At 41.1% G+C, this 25,890-nt stretch overlaps 1 protein-coding gene across 8 annotated transcripts in view; it reads left to right on the forward strand.

The window, feature by feature from the left end:
• Positions 1-25,890, forward strand: part of nbas (NBAS subunit of NRZ tethering complex) — a 183,114-nt gene that overhangs the window by 119,296 nt on the left and 37,928 nt on the right. For all 8 annotated transcript variants that reach the window (XM_034144125.1, XM_034144126.1, XM_034144127.1 and 5 more), the window contains 5 exons: positions 1,605-1,945; positions 3,990-4,214; positions 8,621-8,811; positions 11,939-12,028; positions 13,174-13,357. In XM_034144125.1, the coding sequence (XP_034000016.1) occupies positions 1,605-1,945; positions 3,990-4,214; positions 8,621-8,811; positions 11,939-12,028; positions 13,174-13,357 (1,031 nt within the window). The remainder of the gene's footprint in view (positions 1-1,604; positions 1,946-3,989; positions 4,215-8,620; positions 8,812-11,938; positions 12,029-13,173; positions 13,358-25,890) is intronic.

Below are 25,890 nucleotides of genomic sequence, written 5' to 3' on the forward strand. Positions count from 1 at the left end.
CAAGATAATGGGTTTAGCACATTCTGTGGTACACGGCTACAGTCGAATAATTGTTTTTATACAATAATACACGTTAGCAATCAAATATATTACATACATACATTATGTCACCGAAGCGATTCACATACCGTCACATTCTGACTTTGTGACATTGACAAGCACAAACTAATGCTGTCTGTACTGTAAGTCTTTCTCTCTCTATTTCTTACACATACACACACACACTCAACCCAGCCTCGTGATTTTAACAAAATTGACACCCAGGCTGTTGCGGTGTCTCAAGCGCCAACAGCTATCTACTCGCTCCGACTCTAACACACACACTCACACACACACACCCACCCACATTAAATGACTTATTTGCGGTCCTGAGCAGACACGTGTGAGCTAAAGTACAACACTCAGACAATGTAGAGACAGCTGGAGTGTGTCTTATATTCATCACAATTTCAGACACAGTATCAGGTGACTGTCTGAGCGGGGTCTCCTGAGAAAGGGGATGAGCTGCTGCTGCTTGGGGTGGGGAAGAGACGGAGGCAGAATGATGAGTGGGTGGGGCCGGGGGAGACAGACAGAGAGAGAGAGTACATGTGTAAGTGCGTGTAACTCTTATCTGCGCTCTAAGTGTCCGTCTGGGCCTGTCGGAAAGTATTGTGTGTGCATGCTCAGTGTACGTGTGTGAGTGTGTGAGTGTGTGTGCGCGAGGGATTCCGAGAAGCGTTGACAGAGGCCTTCCCACAGGCAGACCTGTGTTAAATATTTAAAGCCCAGACAGGCTGTGGTATTGCCACAGTAATGTGTCTGTCTGATGGCACTGGAGACCAAGAGCACGCCACTTGCTCTCTGTGTTTCAAAAACACACACACACACACACACACAGTACTGCAGGGTTAGGAGTCGTGACGCGCACAAGCAGATGCACAGACACTTTTCTTCGGATGCAGACATCACCATTTTCCCACACAGCCTCTCTTTGTTGTTCACATCAACCTTTTACACTCCTCCGTGCGCTCCTCTTTGCCCATGTAATGGAATATTGAACAACCTCTACATATATAATCACTGTAATTATCCTGCAAGTGCTGCACCCTTTCCACATACAGTATGGTATGTGAAAGCCTCTTTCTGAACAGGGAAGTGTTCGGTATGCTGTAGTATTTAGCTGTTAGTTCTTCTAACACAATGCAGCTATTATTTTCTGCTTCGGCAAGTAAATGCAGATGTCCTTTACAATGTGTTCTCTAGCCTGAAAATGCCTGTTTGTGTTTTCAAGTAGGAGTGAAAAGAACTGTGTGCTATGTTTCCCAGTGTAAATCTAATGATTTACACTGCAAAGGTCGTGTTCTTTATTCATCGCATTACTCTGTTGAACTTTGAATATTTCCCTTAAGAGAGGTTTGAACATGTGAAGGACGATGATTGTGATGTTTTATTTTTGCCTTTAAACACACAATACACTGAGCATGAAGTGTAGGTGCAGTGGAAAACACATCTTTAAAGTTGTACTCATCATAATTTAAAAAACATTTAAAATGACAAATGTCAGCATACATTAAATGCGCAACATCGTTGTGTGTCTAAATAATAAATGATTTCTTCCGCAGGTTTGAACTACCGGAAGCTCACTGATGAGTCGTCTGATCCGTTGTTGATCCTGCAACCGGTCCTGACCAGTCAGAACGTTCTGTCCATCTCCAAACTCTCTAACCGGCTGCCCGCACTCGGTGGTGGGGGGGCAACATTATCCCCCAGTGCAGTCCACGCAGTGTGGCTGCAGAAGCTGTTTTGGAAAGGAGACCCACAGCTGCTGAAGAGACCCCCACAGAGTGATCAGGAATACCTCCATGCGTACGACACCTGCAGCAAATACCTGGACAGGCTGGTCCCTGCAGACGCCGTCCACTTCCTGGACAGCATCACCTTCTCACCTGATGCAGCCGAACATGTAAGGCAAAAAAATAAAAAAACAATAGTGTTGCATGAGGGCTGGATGAAAGAGTCCAAAAACAAGGATATCAATTTGAATATAATACCTCTTTCGCTCAATTTGTTTTAAATATGGTTTTTGAATGGGTCTTTCGTTAGATAAATGAAAACAAAACTTTTATTATTCAGTTTTTTGACAGAAAAAAAACATTTGTAAATGCCCAACTCGTCATTTTCTAAGCTTTTATGTGTCTTAAATAAGCTGCTTTAGGGACCATAAACACCATCAGGGCGATCACCAAGTCACCCTGGTGTAGTTTGATACAGCCAAACATTAGCTTTTTGTTTTTGGCTATTGGATTACGCTTAAAAAGTAACATCATCTTGCTAAACATCGAACGAGGAAGTTTGATTATTGTTTTTTTTTACACCGAGCTTATATTCTGTAATTATCCAAAATCCAATTGAAGAGTAGTATTGGTTTTTCTCAAGCTGACCACTGCGATCTAACTTTGAGGTTAACTTACAACAATATGTTGTCTTTGCAGCACTATACTGTACAGTCATTTTAGTGATTTTTCTATGTTTCCTCCTGATATCAAGCCTTTTTCATAATATTACCATATGGCAGACAGAGCAGACAGAGCAGAGGGAGTATGACACAGTACAGCTCAGACAGTAACTGGTAGAAGTTTGGCAGACTGACAATTTGTAATTGCAGCACAGAAGGTATTGGATCCAGGCTGCCACCCAGAACAGGACTTATATTGTCTAAAAGGAAAGATCGTGGGGGGTTTCGATCACTTCATCAAACTGTCACATTCCTCACACCTCCATCGTCCGACTGGCCGTCTCCCCTGCCCCTGGGCTACATTTTTTGAACGTCAAAATCCCTTTTCTAATTTTAAATACATTATTCTGCTCACATCCCCACTGTGTCGCCTCAAAGCACATACCAGTCATGATTTATAAAAGAAATTATAAAGAAATGTCAGCCACATAATTACAGCACTCTGAAAAATTGTCTCGCAGGGGACTGAAAGTGCCTCGGCGCACCTTATCAAAAGCAGCCCACTGGTTTCCCTTTTTCTTCATACTGGCACACTGCCACCCCCCCACTCCAGACCTTTCTTTTCTTCCACTTTTGTCTTAGGCTCCCTCTCTTTTCACAGAGACACAAGGAGAGCTAATTGATCCCTCTCTACTTCAGAGCCAATTAAACTCCAATTCCCAGCAGGCACTGTTTTCCCACTGTGCTTTTTAACATGAAGATTACCCCTCGGAAACCCACTGTCTGCTCCCTCTCCCCTTACCCTCCTCTTCTTTCCTTTTTTTCTATTCCTTTTGAACCCTCAAAGAGGAAATATCCACCCCTCTCACTGTTGGGAATCCATTTGACCTTTCCCACCCCAAATGCCCCCCATAATGGATTGATCCATTTCCTATAAGGCCAAGGGGTGAGATTGGTCTTGTCTTACCTCCTACTATATTTGAAGGGAGACAGAGTGTTGGCTTTCCCCCCACTCTGAGGTATTGATCTGAGAAACCCTCTTTAGTGGAGTCGTCCTCTGTTGCTCAACCTCCAGCCAGATTTGAAACCTTGTCTCAGGGTTTGTCAGATGTTGCTTGAAAAACGCTTTTATTTAACTCAATCGGATTGGCTTAAATAAAGCGACTCAATCCCCGCTCAAATGCTTTCACAAATATACCCTCAAAAGACATTGTTCAGGTTTTTCAGGAAACCATTCAGGTAGCGTCGAAATGTGAACTTGGAGGATTTGTATTCATGTATATCCTGGTGTGAATATGTGTGTGAAGCTTGTCAGCACCTTGATGCTTGAATGTAACATTTTCTACTAAAGCCTCTTTTCTCTCCATTTCCGCAGTGATTTTTCAATGCATACATATTGGGTTATACCTTCCTCTTTTCAACATGTTAAATTCAAAATGACTTAACGTGTGCATCTATCTTCCCCTCTCTTCCTTCAATTTTGACTCCCACCCTCACCCCAATTTGCTCTTCTTATCCCGTCCCTTTTTCCCTGTATCCTATTTGTCTCCAGCTGAGCATCCAGGCGAGGTCGGAGGTGATAAAGCGAGCCACCAAAGCCCTGCGCCAGCTGGGCGAGAAGAGCAAGAAGAGAGTGGGCGAAGGCGGCGGGGAGCAGGGGGGGTCGGACGCAGCGGGGATGACTTTTGATGAGGCTCTAACACACCTGAAGCAATCCACGGCACACCTGGACACCCTGAGCCATGCCTTCATTCTGTCCCTCAAAGACAGCCAGCAGGTACACACACTTAAGCCATTGAACCTTTCAAAGTGAGACGTTATTTTTTTCTGAATTTGTACTAAAGGATAGGTTAAAAGAATGCATAAAGTAGTGCAAGACAGTGAAATAGTTTGCTGCAGGGATTCCATGGTGCTTTCCTGGCATAAACTATGAAGATGGATCAGCTTGAAATGCAAATTGTCAGTCATTGTAAACCGAATGCAGGTACATCTGGTGGCTTCGCGTAGGAAATTCTTGGAAATTGCATTACAAGCAGTGTTTTTTAGCTACTTACTAAATATAAGTGCTAATAGCACATTGTGACTATTATAATAATGATATCTGTGGATTATATTTAATCGTGCATTAATGTTAAAGCAGGATATATCGTAAAGTATAGTACATGGTGGAAGAGCTAAGATTTCTAATGGTTATTTACATTATGGTTTTAATCCATTGATTATTTCCACCATTATTCGATTGATGTTTTAGTCTGTACACATTCTGAAAGATAGTAAAAGTTGTTGCAAAAGTCTTTATTTTTAAGCTTCTTTTTAAATGCAGCAAATAAAAAATAAGAGATGTTGCGGAGAAGAAAGAGAAAGTACTTGAGCAAAATACTCAAGTATGTACATAAAAGGGAACAATAACAAAACTGCTCTGAAAACTGGCGAATCATATGCTTGCTCACCTTAAAATAGTCCCACAAATAGACATGGTTTCATCAAGTAGGTGCACCTGTTTATATGCTGTACTTAATTAATCCGAAGACCATATCTAAAATCAGAGTAATTTATTGTATTACTTGAAGGGCAGAATCCTAACTTTGAATTGAGCTAATACTCTATTTTATGATAACGTACTGTGTCTTACACACCGACAGGAGACACACGGTTCACTTTTGTGTCTTCCTTCTCCTTGATTAGGATGATTAGGAGGTACACAAAAGGAATTCTCGGAAACTCATTTGACCAATTCTTAACCTTTGAGACAAACTTGATCACTCGCATCCTTTTCCCTCGCCTGTTCATAGGGTCACCTTTGGTCCGGCACACACACCCTGTTTTGTGTGTGTGCATTTCTGGGATGGTTCTGCTTGACTAAGCTCTTCCCGCCTCACAGGGACCAGTCAAGGATATATTAATGTAAATCTATGGGCTCCTGTTTGAACTGAGCCCTGCCATATGGCCATATACTGTACGTACATCATGCTGTATCTCATTACGCAAAGTCACGCTGACTTACAGTACTGTCACCTCCCTGTGCTTGTGTGGGTGTGTGTGTATTGAATGCCAGGCAATAGATAAGGGATCTTGTGATTTTGGTAAGTTGCTATAAAAACTGATCAAATCTGACCCCCACACTGTGCAAGTTTATCCCTTTTAGCGCCTGTTTTATCTGTGATTAAATTCACATATCCTCCATTATAGTGAAAAAGATACCATCACAGCAAGGCAGAAATGTGGGGTGAATTCACAGGTGCACACATACACAGACTTCTTCAATGTCACTCCCCTTTTACTGGTGCAAGAAGCGATTATATCCTTGGAGATAGATAAAAAGGATGAAAGAACCGGGAAAGGGCAGATAGGTGGAGAAAGATAGATAGAAGGAGCCCTGTAGGCTCTGTTTGGCTTCACTGGGGCCATTTATCAAATGTACGTGGCCAGCTGCTGGGAATAATAGTGGATGGCAGAAGAATCCACCACAGGCGCATTGACCTGCCATGAGGACAGCAAATTGCACATTGCAAATATTGTAGAGAAGTCAGTACAGCTCGTCTTTAGAAGCTTCCTATGATAGTATGTACAGTGAATCAGATGCTGTACGGTATAAAAGCAATAATGATGAGCCTTTGAAGTGCTGTTGTAGACAATTACCATTGTTTTTTCTAGAAATAAAATACCTTTGGGGCATTTTTGGCCTTAATTGGCAACAGTTGAGAGATTACTGGTGGTAGCATCTAAACCCTCACAGCACCAGGGTGTCCCGAAATTACCATCACTAGCAATTGCTGTTTGTTTTTTTCTATTCTTCTAACGCTGCAAAGATACCAAGCACCGGGGAAGTACAGCTCGCCGCAGTAATTAAATGAATGATTACATTTTTCTGTGTCTGAGAGACATGTTCAGATATTTCAGATGGGATGCAATTCTTTCTAACATAGGTCAACATGTCACAGGAGTCACAGGACTGTTAACTGATTGGCTGCGGGTATTCTCTGGCTTGCAATTAGTAGCAACTTTTGGCAAAGCTTTGGACCACGGCTCGCTGATATCGGAGCATCCATCACATTTGCAAAGACATTCTTAGGCATTTCGCTGCAGTTAGCACTTAGCCATAGCTAGCACCTAGCCACAGCTATGCATGTTTTTAGCATCAGAATAATCCAAATATCCATGTTTCCTTCATTCCATCGATATTCAACTAACTTTTCAGGCCCACAACACCTCAAAAATGAATCGGCTAAGAGGCATCGCTCTAAAAAGACCAAACCAACTAAACTAAACTTGTCATCATAAGGGGGAAAAGTATTGCAAGCTTAAATATTTATCGCAGCCTTCTTCCCTGACCATCCGGTTTGCTCTCCAAGTCCCTACATAATGATCTTGTGCTGCCCAAAAAAAACATATTTATAAAAAAACAAGAGGCCTCCCAAATGTTCCCCAAACAGACGCACTTGAGTCCTCCGGTAGGCTTTAGATCTTCTGCATATAAATATATTTGATCACCAACATATGATGTCCATATTTCATGAATACCAATATCCCGATAATGAATATTACAAACAGGAGAGGTGACATGGGGTCCAATGCCAAGAATGTCAATGTTTTGCTCAGAGTTAATGTAAGCTCTCCTGCAGCAACTAGCGATGAATATGTTAGCTGCAAAGGTTTTTAAACACAAGCCCTTTTTAGATTTTTTTTCTAAAAGTTTGCCGTCCTGGGATACCCGGGACACCAAAATGAAACATGACACAGCAACATCTGTCCATGTTTCTCCTCTTTCCCCTGGCAGACAACAAAACTGTAGATTCCCTGTTATGCATGACTAGCAGTGCTGTGCATCTTGGAAACATGTCCCGCCCCCAGGCCTCCACTTCTGTGAATAAAGTAGCTGCACACTTTTTTGCCACGTCTTGCTTTTCCATTTACTGTGGAGTTGCCCCTATCAACCAGCCTTAGAAGTCCTGTATCTTAAAGTCGAGAGGAACTGTTAGTGTCACCTAGCAGCTTCTTATTTTGCTGTATTGACGTCAAACAGGATTCAGACCAAAGCGGCTGCTATTAAAGGTCCCCTATTAAGCTGTTTTTCATCAATATATTATAGGTCTCAGATATATACAAAACATGTGTCTGAAGTGTTTGGCTCGAAATAACAAACAGATCATTGTAGCATCCCATAAACCCCTCTGTTTCAGCCCTGTTTCAAAAGGGCTGATTCTGTGCCCCTTTGAGAGATATTTGTTTTAAAAAAATACAATGGAGCTCTAGGAGGAGATTCAGGTGATAAGGTGGGGGGGGTGTTACCTTGGTTGGTTATTGGCTAATGGTTACAAGCCAAAACATCGTTATGACATCATAAAGTGGCCAAAATCTGATCAGCTCATTTTCAGACAGGTTTTTATAGAAATGGATCAGGACAAAAAGTGAGTGAATCTTTTTTCCAGAAACGTTCAGAATCTCTTAACACAGAGGGGACACATGTTTATGTAGAAAAGACAGGAAAAAGTGGATTTTGCGTAATAGGTTGCATACAGGATTTGAACAGTGAGAGTTCTTCCTGTATTAGAATACAAGATTGTATGTATTAACAGAGAAAAAGAGAACATTTGGAAAGGAAAAAAGTAGTATTTTAGTTTATGGATAATTCATGCGGGAAAGATTTTCAAAACGAGAGATATTATCCAGGTTAATTACAAATGTTACCATTCAAAGTATCTCCTAAATATGCACACATCAACTCAAACACACACTCAGACTGACTCACATATACACAACCAAATAACATTTCGGACTCTCCAGGTTAAGCTTCTCAGCTCTTTTTATTGGAAGAGAGATAAACAAGCAAAAGGTGAGCTGGGTAGTAGACATAGTGAGCGGGTTCAGGATAGTGGTGCCCTCTGGGTAAACACCTGAAGACAACCGAGAACCAAACAACAAACTTCACTCATAAAACTTTGTACTTCCTAGCCCTCTAGACTTCCTCCACTCTGCCCTTTTTGTTTTTCTCTAATAAATTGTTTTCCTCCACCTCAAATTGATATTTGCTTATCTCCATTTGTCTAAATCAATTTGATCAAGCTTGTATTTTCTAAGTCTGCCCTTTGTTTCTCTTTTTTCCCTAATGAAATATGTCAGGTACAAAATGTCTGTGATCATAAACGCCTCATGTTGTTTTCTTTTGTTTTGTTTCTATTCCAGCCTTACAGTCAACTTTATGATTTATCCCGATCCGAGAGGTCAAAAGTACATGAGCTGGCAGTCACCATGGCAACTGATGGGAAGCCTCTGGAGTTCATTGGAGAGCTTCTGCGTGTGGCTGTTGGACCCTTAAACCAGTCGGTGAAAACGGTGCTGCATGACGCTGTGGAGAGAGTGGTGGCCGCACTCAGGTATTTCCTCTTTTTCCTCTCTCTAGAAAATACAAAACTACACAACATCCTCCGATTGACAACATGCACAATAACTGAGCTTGGCTGTGAACTTGGCAGAATACATCTGGACTTTTGGAAAACACACCTTTTTGCCTTCTCTCCAATCAGTTTTTTCCCAAAAAGTGTTATTAGTTTTAGCCTCATTTTTATCCTTTATAGTTTAAGTCTAGTTTGGGTGGACAACAAGTTTTAGATAAGATAGATATAAGATTAGATTTAATCTACTGCTCGCCAAAATGTGTTCTTTACATTTTGTCAACTATGTATTTTTATTTTAGTCTTGGTCCTGTTTCAAATTTGTTTAGCTTGGCATGTAAAATAGAAACAGCAAAACATATTGCCTGCATTTCCTATCAGTCATACATTTTTTTTTTTTTTAAAACAGCACCTCTGTAGTGCAATTAAATTGACATATGTTTTAAAAAACAAACAGAAATTTGCAATAATAAGATGTAAGACTTGGAACAGTGACTTCCTGGAGTCTCCGCTGGTATCCTAGCAACCGCACAGCGTTTACAAGTCGTTTATGCACACAAAACATTTCCCATCAAAAAAAAAAAAGGGATTTTTAGATAAGAAAAGCTTAACCTTAAACTAACGAAGAAGTTCAAAATATATTTTTTAAGATGGCGAGAACATTCACAAATTAAATTACTTCTGCAATTTCTAAAACTACCAAGATCTTCACCATCTTCTGGCTAAAATCACGACTCTCAATTCTACATCCTAGGGTTTTTTTATTACTGGTGTTTTCATTCGGTTATAAATCATAAATGGTGTTGCACACTGGTACGGCCCCTTGTTAGCCCTCAGTTGTTCTGGAAATTGGTAATAATAGGACAGCGTTGAGAAAATTACACTGCCACTGGCACTTTTTTTACTGAGTGCTACCAAATATACCACCCATAGTGATAAACCTAACGAAGGCAGGAGGAAAATGTCAAGTTGTATTTCCGTTATTTCCTTATTCAAATCTCTATTATATTGTCTGTTGCACATTGTCAAACATTATCACCTACATGCACACCTTTCATAGATGCTTGGTAAGAATCGATACAAATTAAATATATATAGTATTTATAAAACAAGTCATATTAAGAGAAATATCTAGCTCTTACTTCGGCTTTATGTGGTGTTTTCTAATGTATTGAAGGCCACCCAAACACACCCCCTACTAGCAGATCTCTGTTGGATGTTTTCTGAGAAATATTCTGTATTCTGGTCCACTTTGGACTCAGCATGTCGGTGGGAAAAAACACTGTCAAAACAAATTCCTGCAGTGTTGAATCGAATCTACAGTTGCTGCCTTTGGGAGTTGGACTCACAGCTTTTCATTGGTGTCTTCCTGCTCGCTGCATTCAAAGGTGAAGGAGGGATGATTCAGCCCGACAGAGACGCCAGAGTGTAGGGCTGCAGAATACCAGACTGTTTAACATGCAAAGACCACAAAATGTAAGCAGAGTTGCATAGGCTTTCAAATAAAGGCTAATTTCCAGAGGTGTTTTTTCCCCTAATGCCCTAAGACAATGATGGACCAATCAGCAAAGCTTTAGTGACAGGGCCAGATATCATCGGGCCATCTGATTGGCTTGATAAATGAGTGCCAATCGCCTTGATTATATTCCTGCCTCAAATCCCGCTTCTTTATGGCTGCTCAATGGGGCATGGTGCAGATAGAGGGCACCTGCCTTTACACACACACACACACACACACACACACACACACACACACACACACACACACACACACACACACACACACACACACACACACACACACACACACACACACACACACACACACAGCCGGAAAACACTGTTGTGCACGCTCACACACTCGTTGTTAAGTAGACATGTGGAGACTATCCCCTATGAACACACACCCTAATTTCTTGCACGCACACACTTTCCTCCTTTATCTGATTCATTATCTTCTTATAAATAATGCAGCCTGATACAGCTGTTCCCCTCTAGATCTCACCCTCCTTCCAACCACACACACACACACACACACGCACGCACGCAGGCACGCACACGCACGCACACACACAAGCATGCAGAGTCATACTTGAATGCATAAAGAGATATTCATATCCATGTACAGTGTGACACATTCAAGGAAAATAAATTCTGTGAATACAAAAACACGAGTGTGTATGTGTTTGCTGTTGCAGGCCTCTGTGTTTGGCAGGTATGAATGAGCCGCTCTTGTTTTTCAGTCTGGCGCAGCAGGCATAACTAAGTCTCACACTAATGGCCCTCTTTTGTTCCAGTCATAACTACTCTGTGTTTGCGTGTCTTTGAAGAGAAAACGTCAGTGGTAAAATGCAACAAAGAAAGTGCTGCGTCGTCGTCTTTCTACCTTTTGGCCAGATCATTTGTATGTGGAGCGAATGCATATTGTGTGTGTGTGTGTTTGGGGGTGTGTATGCACGTTTGTGTGTATGTCCGCGCACATGAGGGCAGCACCACAGCAGAGAGTCGGGGGAAATCACCACTTTTTCTCCCCCTTTCTGTCTTTGTGAAAAATAGCCCTCTTCTTGCGACGTACACACACACACACACACACACACACACACACACACACACACACACACACACACACACACACACTAGCACACTGCAGCAGAACCCACAGCAGCACCAGGAAATACACTAACGACGCTACAGAAAGATCCCACGTTAGCTTTTCATGCTCACCTACTATCATGAGCGGTTACATTTAATTTAAACCTTATTTGAAAAGATAAACTTCTTTTATTTAATTGAAGAGATTATCATACATTCGGGTGAATTTCACCAACATGCTCTGGGAGCTTGTAACGATGGCGACGGGTTTAAATGTTTTCTGCTTCATCTCTGTAGGACTTTAAATAATTTCGTGATGGTTAATTTTTACAAAGCTGCTTCAAACATTTAATTGCTGCCAGACATGTTTTTAACTAACACTGTCCCTCAGTAGAGAAGCCTTTGATTTCCATTTTCTTTTTTCTTGTTGTCCCCTCTGTGTTGTGGTAATTTGAAAATGTTATCTTAATTAGCGTATTATGTAAGATCTGTGTGGTGATGTGGTTTGTTTTTCCAGTGGAGACCCAGACGCCCTGACAAATTACCCACAACCCCTCAGGGTCCTGGAGGCCATGGTGACCGCTGTGCACAATAATGTCCAGAGTGGGTAGGTTAACTACTAACACACACACACACGCAAACCACACACTTTTGTCATACTTTAATCCTAACTCTCTTCTTCTCTTGCTCTATCTCTCAGCCCTGTTCAAAGCCTGAAATTAACAGCTGCTCCATGTCAAATGCCAGTGAAATGCCAGTTTGATAGTTTATTAGACAAGAGACACCCGCCAACATGCCTGGGAGCTTTTTTTTTGTATGACAACATTTGGATAGCACCTGCTACTGTATAGCCTGACCGTCAGCCAAACAAATCAAAATAAAACGAATGGGTCTGTGACAAAATGACTCCTAATTTGCTCTCTGTCAGTGTAGTTAAACACAAAGCATTTCCCTGTTTCTGCTCTCTAGTGAAGGCTGCAACTAAAACAAAATTTCATTATGAATGAATCATTCAAATATTTTCTTCATTATTTGGTTAGTCTATAATATATCAGAACATGTTATTAAATCCCAAAGTGACTCTTTCCAATGTCCTGTCCATCCGATAGCCTGAATTGCAAAGAAAAGAAGATGAAACCAGTAGATGCTTTTATTTTGCTTTAAGAATTACATAAGGGATTACACTTTCATCACAAAGGTGTTATTCTCTTTTTTTTCAAGTCAAGATGGCAGGAGAAGCAGTTCCACATGTTAGGACACATACAGTACCTAAAAGCAACACATGGAAAATAGTCAATGAGGAGGTACATGGGCCATACCAGCTATATCCATAACATCATTCACAGTCAATAGTTATGTAAAACATTGGCCTATGTCTTAAAGTCTTTTTGTAAAACACCTCTTATATAAGCGGATAAGCGGGAGAAGATGGATGGATGGATGGACCTCTTAATATATTTAAAGAATAACAATGATATTTTGTAATAAAAAAGGCAATTTCAGAGTTCATCCTGCAGTCAATTGAACAAAGACTCAAACATATATATGTTTTTATTTTTTATTAGTCATACATTTAAACAAAATTGGAAGTTTATGTTGAACATTTCTCCCAGGTTTAAAGAATATATTAGCGTGAACTTGAATAAGACATCCGGCCACTTGAAGATCCGGCCACTCTGTCTCTTTACCTCTGCCTCCCTCAGCCTGTCTCACCGCTGTCCTTCCCCCCCCCCCCCCCCCCCCCCCTCTCAGTGACAGCACGTTGACCTCCGATGACCTCCTGGCTTGGTTGCATCCATTCTGCGGAGACGCCACGCTGCCCGTGAGGCCTCGAATCGACGTGCTGCAGATCCTGGAGAGCAACTTCAGCCTCCAAGACAGTGACGTCCGTCTCCTGCTGCTCTACAGAACTCAGGCGGTTCTAAAAGACAGAGAGGTACGGAGCGACTCACACAGCCATTACTCACCGTCCCTCACTAACAGGCTGGGAATTTGAGAGCTTTTGAGTATGCATTACTTCAGAAACAACTTTAATCCCAAGCACTTTCAAAACATAACACTGGTACTTGATGTGAAGGAGGCTACACATGTCCGGATGTGTTTCCCTTTTTCTTTTCTCCAAGGTCATAACATCAATCGTCGGTCATACATTTAAAAAAAGGTACTTGAAATTGATGGGAGGGGGGAAGAGATAAGTGGAAGGAGAGCAGAGTCGGAATGGGGTCGTGAATATGTTAAGAGGAAGGATAACTGACTCACTCTTCCGATTCTAACACGTGAATGTTGACACATGCATTCTCATTATGTAACATTATGGGCTTTCAGCTATAAAAGAGGTTTACTGCCAAAGGGATAAGTAAGATGTAGTTAGTGTTTGTTTATTGATGCTGCCGCTAAAGCTCATGCTAACACTGAGCTGAAATCATGACTGTGGTTTATTTAACCCATAAATCCTCTCTATTTAATAATAAATAATAATAATGATACATTTTATTTAAGACGCCTTTCATGACACCCAAGGACACCGTACAGTTTGTTAAATATTCTAAGAGGTCAAAGCAACAGAACATGTTAAAAACACAAACATACCATCATATTTGAATGTGTTTTTAGAACATGGTTCACTTATTTTATTGCATGATGCAGATGGCTGTCATTTATTTATAGACATTTCAGTTGTCATAGTTGCAGAAGACCTTTGCAAAAATACATTTATAGAATCATAAAAGACCATCTGGTAAAATCTCATTCAATGGCATATAATATGAGCATGACCTTGTGTGTTCTGTATTTCCCAAGAAATCTGGGACCATTTAAATGTTTTTCTCTCTTATGTTTGTAGCCATACATGACATAGTTCTACTAGAATAGTAAAGTACTGGTCTCCTACAAAAATGTGGTTCTAATACAACAAAACTTGTCATTTACAATTCAAGGAAACACATTTTCTCCAGGATTTTGTTGATTTTGGCAAAGTCATTTCTAATCCATGTCCGCTGATGGAGGATGTCGGGTTGGATGTATGGATCAAACGGACGAAACGTTCAACTAGAATTCTGCCGTTTGTGTCCTGTATTAAACGGAGAGTCAATGTTGATTTACGTTTAGTTAGGTTAAGTTACGAACATACTTATTTTATTCCAGACTATGATTTACCCCTTAACATTTTTAAATTGGAAGTTTGTGAAACTGAGACTGTCATCTTGTCTTTTAGCAATGCAGTTTGGTTGCATGGGAATTTAATTTAAAGAGACAAAGTGATTATTTATGTGCCATCTGTTAGTCTCTCCTATGAAAATAAATGTGTTTGGTTGTCTATCTGAGTCTAGAGCCAATACATAAATGCTTGTAAGCATGCCTAAATCCTCTGTATATTTGCCGTAGTGTTTAATGCAGTAAGTATCTGCGTATAAGCATGCTGGGTGTTTGCACATGCGTCCCCCCCCCCCCTTCCTCTTCCTGGTGTTACCTACAGTATCATTGAGTGACTAGTGATTACTGTACGTTTCCTGACTGTCTAATTAATGGCCCACGCAGGTCAATTAATGTGTAAATATATGCACCAAGCCGTGGGCCATTGTCAGCGCAGGTAGACAGAAAGGTGTGTGGGCCCGAGCTCTTGAAGTAATTGGGCGGACTCCAGACATTTGACAGGCTCTGACGAAAGACACACACACACAGGTGGGCGCACACACACACACACACACACACACACACACACACACACACACACACACACACACACACACACACACACACACACACAGACACACACAGACACACACACACTTGCCCTCTTAAGCGAGTGTACATCCAAGGGATCAGTTAATTAATCTTGTTAAAGATGAATCAACTTCTTCTGAAACGAGTCTCTTGCTCTTATTGCGAGACCCGTTTCAGATGAAGTGCCACTTCCTTTGTTTCTCCCTAAGGCTACCAAAGGGCCTTTTTAAATGTGTGAGCAAGGATTTTATAGCCAAATGTCACATTGACTACTTTTTGGAACGATTTTTTATGTCCACATGTGTGCTGACACACAAATGAAAACAAACACGCACATACACCAACCCACTTATTATTTATTGCCTTTTAGATCCTAATTGGAGAGACAGTTAATTGTCTCCACTGGCTGTCTCTTGGCTGAAAATAATGGCACAGTAATCACGTTGACTCGGTTGGTACCACTCCAAAGCAGCGCTGGTACTAATGTTGGTGCCCCGAGGCCATGCCCCAAACGTGGCGGTGCCCTGGTCTGACCTCTTCACTGTGGTTTAGAGGCAGAAAGTGAAAGGGAACTGTAGTTATAGGAGGAGAGAGAAGTAGTGGAAGCCAGACTCTGATAGAGACAGCTGGGGGGAGAGAGGCAAGGATAGAAGAGAGTATTGCTCCCTGTCTGTCCCCGCGGCCCCTCAACTAATCAGCACAATTCCCTTCTAACTTTGTCCCACTCGCTCCCCAGGAGACGCACAGTCACACACACAGACCCATGTAGCCGTCTTTCACTGCATATTCAGCCCTCCCGTGAGGCACCCATACACATGTTCGCTCACTCTTACACACTGAGAAAGACTGCCTGCTGTGATTTCCATGACAACCGTGCTGTCATGCCACCGTTTGTGAGTGAAACGGATATCAGTAGTATGTTTAAGTTTCTCTCATCTCTCCTTTTCTGCCGCTGTGTGTTCGCTGTTCTGACAAAGGCGTCTGATTGGCACTGTTGCCTGAGATCACAGGCGGAGGCAAAACACACACACACACACACACACACACACACACACACACACACACACAGTTCTCCTAATTGTACAGTCCCTGCATAAAGATAACTGTTTGTATGTCTTCATCCAGGAAATGGAGAAAAACTTGATTTTGATTTTAAACGTTATCTTTCCCTATCCTCCATTTCTCTTTGTCTCTCTATGACTCTCTCATGCCTAGCCCTCTTGATATTTATTTCTGACTCTCTTTCCTCAATGTCAACAATACTAAAATATAATTTAAGAATTAAAAAAGGAAAGGAAAAAGAAACACGTTTTTCATAGAGCGACAGGGGACTCACGAGTTATTCATTTATATACTTGTAATTACTTGTTTTTCTGGCAAAATAGGAGATAGCAATGTTTTGAAAAGTTATTTTAAAAAAAAAGTATTTCTCAGAAAGAGCTCGAAATGTAAATGTTTTCATTAATTAAACAGCAGATTAGAATGCATGAAACTACATGTTGTTTTTTACGTTTTTAATGGATCAAGTAATTATTCCGGATGAAAATTGCTGTCATTTGTCTATTTTAATATGCTACAAATCATCCTGGTTAATTGTCTTTGACAAATTACAGACAGTATGCTAGACTTGCATTTCGTTAATGTTTTAATTTTCCATTGACAATAGGGAAAAGAATGATGTAGAAATTAGCATATTCATAAAAGTAGAACAAAGGGCCTAAAAACATGTAGTGTGGTCTGAAAATGCAGATTATAAAACAAAGGTTTTTAAAGAAAATAGTAGGATACAATCACAGACACTAATTATAACGTTTGAGTAGTTTTGGTCTGCTCTGACCTACTGATGACTGATATGTATTCAATGTTAGCTCAGCCTGAAGCTTTTTTGGTTGAAGACCTTCCAGTAGTTGGCTGCTTGTCAATTCAGAATGAACAGTAGCAAATAGGGTCAACTGAAAAAAAATCACAAGCCAAAGGAGAACCGATTATTGTATCTGACTCAGACATCCCTTTTGTGTCTCTGTTCAGATACTAAAGGAATAAGATTTTGTCTCTATGCTAAATATAATGCTATAGCTAGCCATTGGTTAGCTTAGCTTATCACAAAGAATGAAAGTGTAACACATTTTACAAAACGTATTTAAACAAACAAAGAATAACTTCATATTTACTATACAGATATGACCGCACTATTGATGTCATATACTGTAACTGTCAGATAAAATAGTTAAAAACAAAATGTACAATGTCTAACATACATTTAAATTACATTTGCCTATATGCTACTTGGAGTTGTGATTATAACTTTATCTATGTAAATAATACACTAAAAATGTCAATCCATGTTTTTTGCTGTGCACTTTTGTCTGATAAGCTGCCATAAGCTCGCAGCCTAGTGCATCAGTACCACTAGGGACTCATTTAAACCACCTCATCTAAATCTGTGATAACAGATTGTGGGTCACCTGGGAGGAGCTGACATATTGAGACAGCTTAGGTTGATATGGCAAACCTTTCAGATTATTTATTTTTTTATCCTAAACTGTCCCAAAGCAAAATTAGATCATCTTGTCTTATACATACTGTACTGTATAAGGTAATTTTCTCATAGACTTCTACACAATCTAACTTCTTTATTTTACTAATGAAGAAAACCCCATGCTGGCAGGTTTAATTCATTTCTACCTAGACCTTACTTTTCACACAAGGAAATGTTCTCCAGACGGTTCTGGTCACATGACAAATGCAAGTCTAATATTTAGTGTTGAGAGGTAGATAAGGCTATACAGCTCTGTTGTCATTGTTTCTGTTGTTTAAGTACCATCTTAAATACATCTGTACAGCCAATAACTCAAAGTTTCCAATTGCTCACATTAATAAAATATATACAATTAGTAGGCATTGCAATGTCTTAACTCAATTTGTATTCATGTTACATTATCGGTGATTATCACAGTTGATTAAGCTCAAAGGTTATTGGTTTTTCAGCTCTCCGTTTGTTTGCCAGTCTCCTGATAACCAGCTTGCCTGTGTTTCACAGCTGCATTGTGTATTCCTACAGATCTGATTCACTTACTGTGTAATCCTCTATCCTTGCCTCATTGCGTTGTGCGCACACCTCTTTGACAGCACGTCAAGAAATCCTCAGATCCCCACAGTCTGTTAGGATCTGAAAATGCTTGTATTCTTTTCACATTGTCTGTCCAAGCCTCCTCCTCCTCCCATTCTGCCTGCCTGCCTCGGCTGTCTGCATATTTGCCGTCTATTCATCTTCATCCATATACAGTGGCTTTTCGGTATAATACATCGGAACAAACATGCATTCAGCAGGCCAGTCCCTGTTAGGACCAGACGGATGGTTTTTATGATGGATGCTGTTTAGCCCAGTGGTGTCCAGACTGGGTCAGGCCGGGCCGTGTCAGTGGAAAGGCCACTGCATGATTCACAGCCGCTGCCTCACACAAACCCAGGGATGATGGATCAGAGGGAACTAGAGAGCCAGAATTAGAGAGAGGAGGGAAATAATGATGGATCAGAGATGTACAGAGAGAGAGAGAGAGAGAGAGAGAGAGAGAAAAGATTCACAGATGATATTGAAAAAGAAAAAGAACAACTGGCCACTTACCTCAACTATACATCATCCTTCCTCCCTCCCGCAGCAGCCCAACACACACTCCTCGGGCACAGACACTCACAGAGACGCCTAAAAAGGGAGGAATTAATGAGCCCAATTGAAATGCTGACATTTAGGAATGGGGAGGAGGTGGGGGAGATGATATGGGAGGAAAGGGAGGGAGGGTGTGAGAGGTGAAGCCAGGGATAGATTTTGTGCCTTCATTTTGAATGATTAGTCATAACAGCAGGGCGTCCAAATGTCGCCACTGTCAAGGTCCGAGGGTCTATTTTGTCCGTGTGTCTATAGTGTTCGTTTGGCCTTTATGTTACTCATAACAATATACTTAGGGTCATTTGTTTGTGGCATTTCCCAGACAAATAGGTGACTACTTATTGTCATGCTACATGTGTGCATACATATGTCTCAATGTTATGCCTGCTCTGCTGCATCCTCAATGATTGAGTGTAAAGACAGTAGTTCTACCACTGCAGATCTAGCAATAAAGGAAATGATACACATTTTCTAATTATAAATACATGCATGTAATTCCTATGGTCGAAGCAAAAAGATTAGTAAACTTGAACAACTCATATTCAAGTATGGAACTGCTTTATAGACCATTAACTGGGAAACATGTTTTTGATGAGACGAAGAAATAGAATAGGAGTTGATTGGGTGTCCCCGTTCTATTCAACTCACCATGTTGGCCATTTTTGTGTGTACCATTGCCATTGCAATGAATGCTAAGGGCTAACTGTGGTTAAACCAACTAGCAGGTCGCTAATCTAAGGGAAGTGAGACAAGGTTTTGCAGTAACGACTTAACCAAGCAGTGGAATAGTTATATGTAGAAGTATAGTAAATAAATACAATTGATACATTTCAGGCTTTATTCATAGACCCTTGTCACAGCTCAGGAAAAGCACAATACTATCGTTGAGTGACGACTTGTTCTGCTTAAGTTGGTGGAATTAGCAAGTTAGCTAACTAGGATATTTAGCTCGCTATAGCTGGTTTCTGGCTTTGAGTCTGAGTGGCTCATTTCCACCCAAACATTATTGAACCTACTAGGTTATTGAAAAAAACATACTTAAATTATTTATTAACGTGGCTTCCCCTCTGATGGCAACATCAAGTGATATAACACAGACATAACTTCACAGGCAGTGAAAAAAGGGGAGTAGGGGACATGGCCGTCACATCATGGCCTTCACACCTGTGTGCACTCTAAATGTTGTCGGGAGGAAGGGAATGTTGCAGAGGAAATCACCCTGCGTGTGTGTGTGTGAGCATGAAAAGTCATCATCTGCGCTCATCAACAGTGATCGCTGATTCATGCTACAAGCCCCTGTCCTCCCTGTTAATGTCATGGATCATTTGCTGTGACACCCTGTTTTGGTGCTTGGCTGTTTGGCCTTGCAGTGCATCGTCTATCTAATATGGATGAAAGGAACAGAGCGGGCTGCGTTAACCCCAACCGAGCTCTTTCTCCACTTCTCTGAAGAACGTTTCATTCATTCTCACCTGCACTCTCCTGCAATGTGTTTATAATGGTTTGATTTGATCAAGGTTGAGTTTTTGAGTTCGACAAACACATTCTATTTATTCTCAAAGGACCTTTTTCTCATTTTGTTTCTGATCACATCTGTCGTTTAGACAGATTTTAAGCAAAGTAACTTGGGATAGACTTAGATGCATAAGTGGGTCTTTTTTGACCCGGTGAGGTGGTTTTCTTGAAGTATCTTTGTAATTAAATGTTTTTATCATTTCATATTCCAGCTATTCCTCCATATCAATTTTATACATTTTAAGAAATTGTAGTTTTTGTATTTCTACCCCAAGCTTCCATACTGTAAGTGGGTCAAAAATGACCCACATGCATTTTGTATGGAATTCTCTGGGAACCTTTGATTCTTATCACCTGTGGCTGTCAGGAATACATTCACTGTAGACCACACAGACTACATCACAAGTGACACCTCTCAGGAAGATTATTTTACGCAGCAAGATCTGATACCTGTCAGTATAATAATAATAATAATAATAATAATACATTATACATTATATTTGTATAGGGCTTTTCAAGGACTCAAAATCGCCTTACAATAGAAGGTAGGGTGGGGGGTATAGGACTATCAAACTTGATCAACCGGCATGGATTGATGGGGGGGGGGGGGGGGGGGGGGGGGCTACTGTATGAGTAGACAGAGGAGAAGAGATGAGTTTTGAAAAGGGACTGGAATACTGTACGGGTCTCAGAATAGCGGAGATCTTGGGGGAGGGAATTCCAGATCCTGGGATCTGCCACTGAAAAGACTCTGTCCCCAATGCTGCCTAGTTTGGACTCGGGGGGGACAGGAGACCGGCTGAGGTGGATCTGAGGAACCGCGGGGGTTGGTAGGGGGTGAGAAGACCAGTGAGATAGGGGGGGGGGGGGGTCAGATGATGGAGGGCTATAGGTGAGGGCCAGTATTTTGTAGTTGATGCGTTGGGAGACGGGAAGCCAATGAAGGTCTTTGAGGACTGGTGTGATGTGGTGCCATGATCTGGTGTGTGTGAGGAGTCTGGCGGCTACATTTTTTATAATTTGGAGTGTATCGAGGGACGGGGAGCGGATACCGTAGAGAAGTGAGTTACATTAGTCAAGGTGGGAGGAAATAAAGGTGGGATAGGTCGTTCAGCTGCAGGGCAGGTAAGAGAGGGCATCAATCTGCATCAATATGTTCAAAACAGTTTTTTTCAAAATGTAAAAAAAAAATCTAAAATTATAAATAGTGAAAAATGTAATATAAAATATTTCTAGGGTGAACCAAAATATAATACTAAATATTATTAAAGTGATTTTTCTTAACCAAAATGACAAACATGGCATAAAAACACATATTATTCTAATATGGGTCCTTTTTGACCCACTTACAGTATGGAAGAGGGTTACATACACTTACAGTCACTCGTGCATCTGCATTTCTAAAAATATACTCATACTTCTAGTAATTTCATTTCAGTGTTATGTTTTTTTAGCATATTGGTTTAACCCTTGGCTGTTTTGCCAACCATATTTATTGTTATATAGTCATCCAGACAGTATCAGCTCTTTCCAACAGCTTCCTATTTGTCACTTTATTAGTCTGCTAGTTTCTCGCTCCACCTTTCTTTCTCCTTCTGTGTAAAATCTGGATATGAATTATTATTTGTTATGCACCAATTAAGCAGAAAATTACAGAATTCCATCATTTCTGGACACGATGTATTACGGGTTGTATGCATGCGTGCGTACACAGAGAGACAGGTGGTCGTGTTATACATGAGGTATTACAAGCCTAAAGAACTATGAATATTTTAAATGAATGACTTCTTAAGAGTGTGCATTTATTTATCACTATTTGTGCGAGTATATATGTATGCATGCATGTATGTATGTATGTATATGCATACACATATGTGTGCATCTCCTATCCTGCCATACTGTAACAAATCCCCCTCCACCTGCCGTATATTTAAATATTAAAGCCACAGTTATGCAAAAGTGAAGGGAGAAGATTCAGCCTTGACACACATCCAACAAAACACAATAAAAAGGAGACAAAAAGAGCTCCACAGATGGATGACACGCCACTTTGCCGTAACTGCAGCATTTGTTACATATGACAGGAATACAAACACAAACCTAAGTGGGAGTGTTGTTGGTGTTTTCTCTGCAACCAATCATGGCCATTCAGCCTCTGTGGTGCACAAACACACACTCCCATATTACTGTCTCACAAACAGGCGGACGTGCTTTCCCAGTCCAGTGTTACAAAGTTGAAAAGGGAAAGAGAACTTTTGGATTGTCCCACTAGGGATTTAGTGAGAGAAAAGAAGAAGATGGGGCTGAGCCGAGGGGAAGACCAGGTGGGGAGGAGAAGCCGGACAGGGGAGCCGAGAGAGATTTGTTTGATGAAAGTGAATGAGCCTGCAGAGAGGGTTATACTATATAGGGTTATTCTTTCCAAGTAGATAAATAATAAATGTGATGGGGTTGAGGACGCTATCTTATGGCCACACTCTAATGCAACAGGTCAAGGGTCATTGCCTTGATAGCCAAGCCTCAGCTATAACTCCACTTGTTTTGTCAGCTTTTATCTATCCCCCTAGGCTCCTGCGCGGAAACTTTATTTATGCTCCATTTTTTATTTTAACTCTGAGCCTGGAGAGAAGAACACTTTGTCATCTCGGGTGAATCGTTGATGATTCAGTCAAAAAAAAAAAAACACCAGACAGGAGGCTGTGCTACAAAGTAAACAAGAAAAGAGAGGGGATGCAGAGAGGGAGACAGACGAGAGGAGAAAAGAGCCGGAGGACAGTTGAAGTGATAGGAATGGGCAGCACGGAGCCAGGCGAGAAGGAGGGAGGACGAGGGAACAATCTGAGATGAAGTGGGGGCACTCACGCGCTATTATCTTTTTTTTTTTGGCAAGCTCTCTGCTGCTCTGTGGCGCCTGGTGAAGCTTTTCTTTAACAACCTGAGCATATGTGTCTCCATCTTAAACATCCATTCACTCTGAAATAGTTTGTTTAATACAATTTGAACAATTAAGGCGTTTGATTGATCCTTATCTTAAGTGATCAGTGTCTTCGTTTAGCATGTCCCCTTCTCCTTGGCCTTCGTCATACCTTGAATATTGATCGGCCCCTATAGCGTGCATGATTAAGAAGAGTCTGGCCACAGGCGTGTGTGTTTGATATGCATGTCTGTCGCTGTGGCGTCATGTCAAGCAGGTGTGTGTCAACATGGCTTAAAGCTATAAGCATGTTTCTTCTTCCTACCCTTGATCTGCTCTTTCTTTGTGAACCACTCCCCTTCTGTGTTTTGTCTTCTGAGCTCTCTGTGTCTCTTCTGTCTCTCCTGAGGCATGCGCCATTATGTATACTCAGGTGTCATGTTATACAATGTGGATCTACAAGGAGAGGGAGCAACACAAAGCATAACGAATAGAGGGAGAGGTTCAGAGGGAAGCCGTATTTGTTTGTCATTTCACTCGTCTTCTCATGTCGCACTTTGCATGCAGAACGGGGTGTGTGTGTGTGTGTGTTTCTGTTCTCCACGGGCGTGGGTGTCTTTATCATTGCGCTTGTGTTTTCCCTGCATGTTTTATGTGTTTCACTTTCAAGCCGTAATAAACTCCCCAACCCTCCACAGGCCCTGATGCTTTGCCCTTTTGGTGTTTGCTTCTCTTTGCTCTCATTTCGTCTGAAACCTGCACTCTCTTATCATCCCCGCTCACTTCCTCGGCATCGCTCATTCTCCGCCTCGCTCGGCCCGCCTCTCTCTCTCCCCCTGTGAAGTGTGCGACCTCTGCAACTTTATTCTGCCCGTCGCTGGGGACATTAGCCTGAGCGGGTCAATGAATATTGATGAGCTCATTCGCAGCGTACTCGGTAAAGGCCAGACACGGAGATCTCTGGATCCCAAGGCTCCGGTCCGCTGTCGGGCCCCTGTCCCGTGTTTTCCCCCCCTCTCCCTTCCCTCTCAGGTCAAGGACTGAGATAATTGACAAGTAACGGAGAAGATTATCAGGCAGATTTGTTGACGGGGGCAAGAGTTCACCTTTGTTTTATTAACAGCTCATAGAAATTCAGGAAGGATGAATGCATCTTTGACTTGGGTCAGAGAGGCTAGGAATCTCGTCAGATACATAACCGTCATTTGAACGATTTGCTCATCATAGCACCTATAGGCATCTTTATTGTTTTGTTGTTTTTTGTTAAGAACCCCATTTCTAATTAACTTTGTGAATAAGTCATTGCATTATCATAGACCTTTCATTTTCAGTTTCAGATAATTAAGTAATTTCAATAATTGTTCCATCCTGCTTTCCAATGCCAAAGTGCAGCTAATACATATTTTGACTTTATCATTTCTTTGAACATGGTATGTAACAGACAACCAAAGCCACATAATTTACTTATACATGTTTCCCTTGCTTATATCTGTATATGAAGAATAGCCTTTTTAACTGATATCTCGTTGAAACGGTTATGTATTTCCCACAACTAAATTAGGCAGCAGCTAAATCCAGCCACTATCCTGCTCAAGCTAGCTTAACTAGCACTACTGTTGCTGTAAGTGCCATCTCAGTTTTTATTTGAGGGTCATTTATGAACTTTGGTGTGGTTAAGAAACCTTTAAACAAATTATTCACACGTAAAAATTCATTATAACAAATGATCAATCACTTTATCAGTTTCTATTTAAATATAGAAACAGACACCTGGCAAAACAAAGCTATCTTTGATGTGTTGATAATCAAAGAAAAAAAACATTTTCTGATATGCCTGATTAAAATGGAGAAGGAAGCTGAAACAACCAATGTTTTTTTCACAAAACCTTCCTGTCTAAAAAGCTTCCCATCCAGCTCAAAAACTAGCCTCTGTACAGTATGTACTGCTGTCTGGATTTTGTGGGATGTATATATATAAATAAGAAAACTAATAAATGTCAATACAAATTGGTTTCCATGCTGGCAGGAAGAGTGTGTCAAATATCCACCTTTGAACAAGTGGCCATCTTGTCAATTTGCTGTTGGCATTAGGACGCAAAATAGAATCTGGGGGTTTAAAACATAAAATGTCTCCCATGGGACTGACAGTAACACCATTTTAACATTTGCCAATTTACAAAAAGTCATGACAACCTTTGTTGGTAAACCTTCAACAAACAGTCACCTGAAGAGAAGGTGATGGCCATTTTCATTCTGCAAACTGACACTGTTTATCCTACTCATTTAATAGAAAGCTGGGAATGATGGCACGAGCCAGCGTGATTGGCAGAGGTAATAAGATGTGACGAGTGAGAGGAAGAGAGCTGTCTGAAGAGACAGTGATATTAGGACCGATCATTAACCTGTCTACCAGAGGTGATGATTTGCTCACCACACACTTTAACAAGCCAGTCACAGGGTCGGCCTTTGTCAGCTTTGAAGACATGACACGTTCTACGTCTGCATGTGTATGTTCTAAATGTAATAGCTGGTGTGTAAATGGGGCTTTTGTTGAGATTGTTCTGAGCCGTACTGACCATGAACATGTGTTAGTAGGGCCTGTTGACATGTGCTCCTTTGTCATTTCCGCCTGGAAACTTGGTAATGGAAA

This window comes from Trematomus bernacchii, unplaced genomic scaffold (assembly GCF_902827165.1).
Source record: "Trematomus bernacchii unplaced genomic scaffold, fTreBer1.1, whole genome shotgun sequence".
Classification (NCBI taxonomy): domain Eukaryota; kingdom Metazoa; phylum Chordata; class Actinopteri; order Perciformes; family Nototheniidae; genus Trematomus; species Trematomus bernacchii.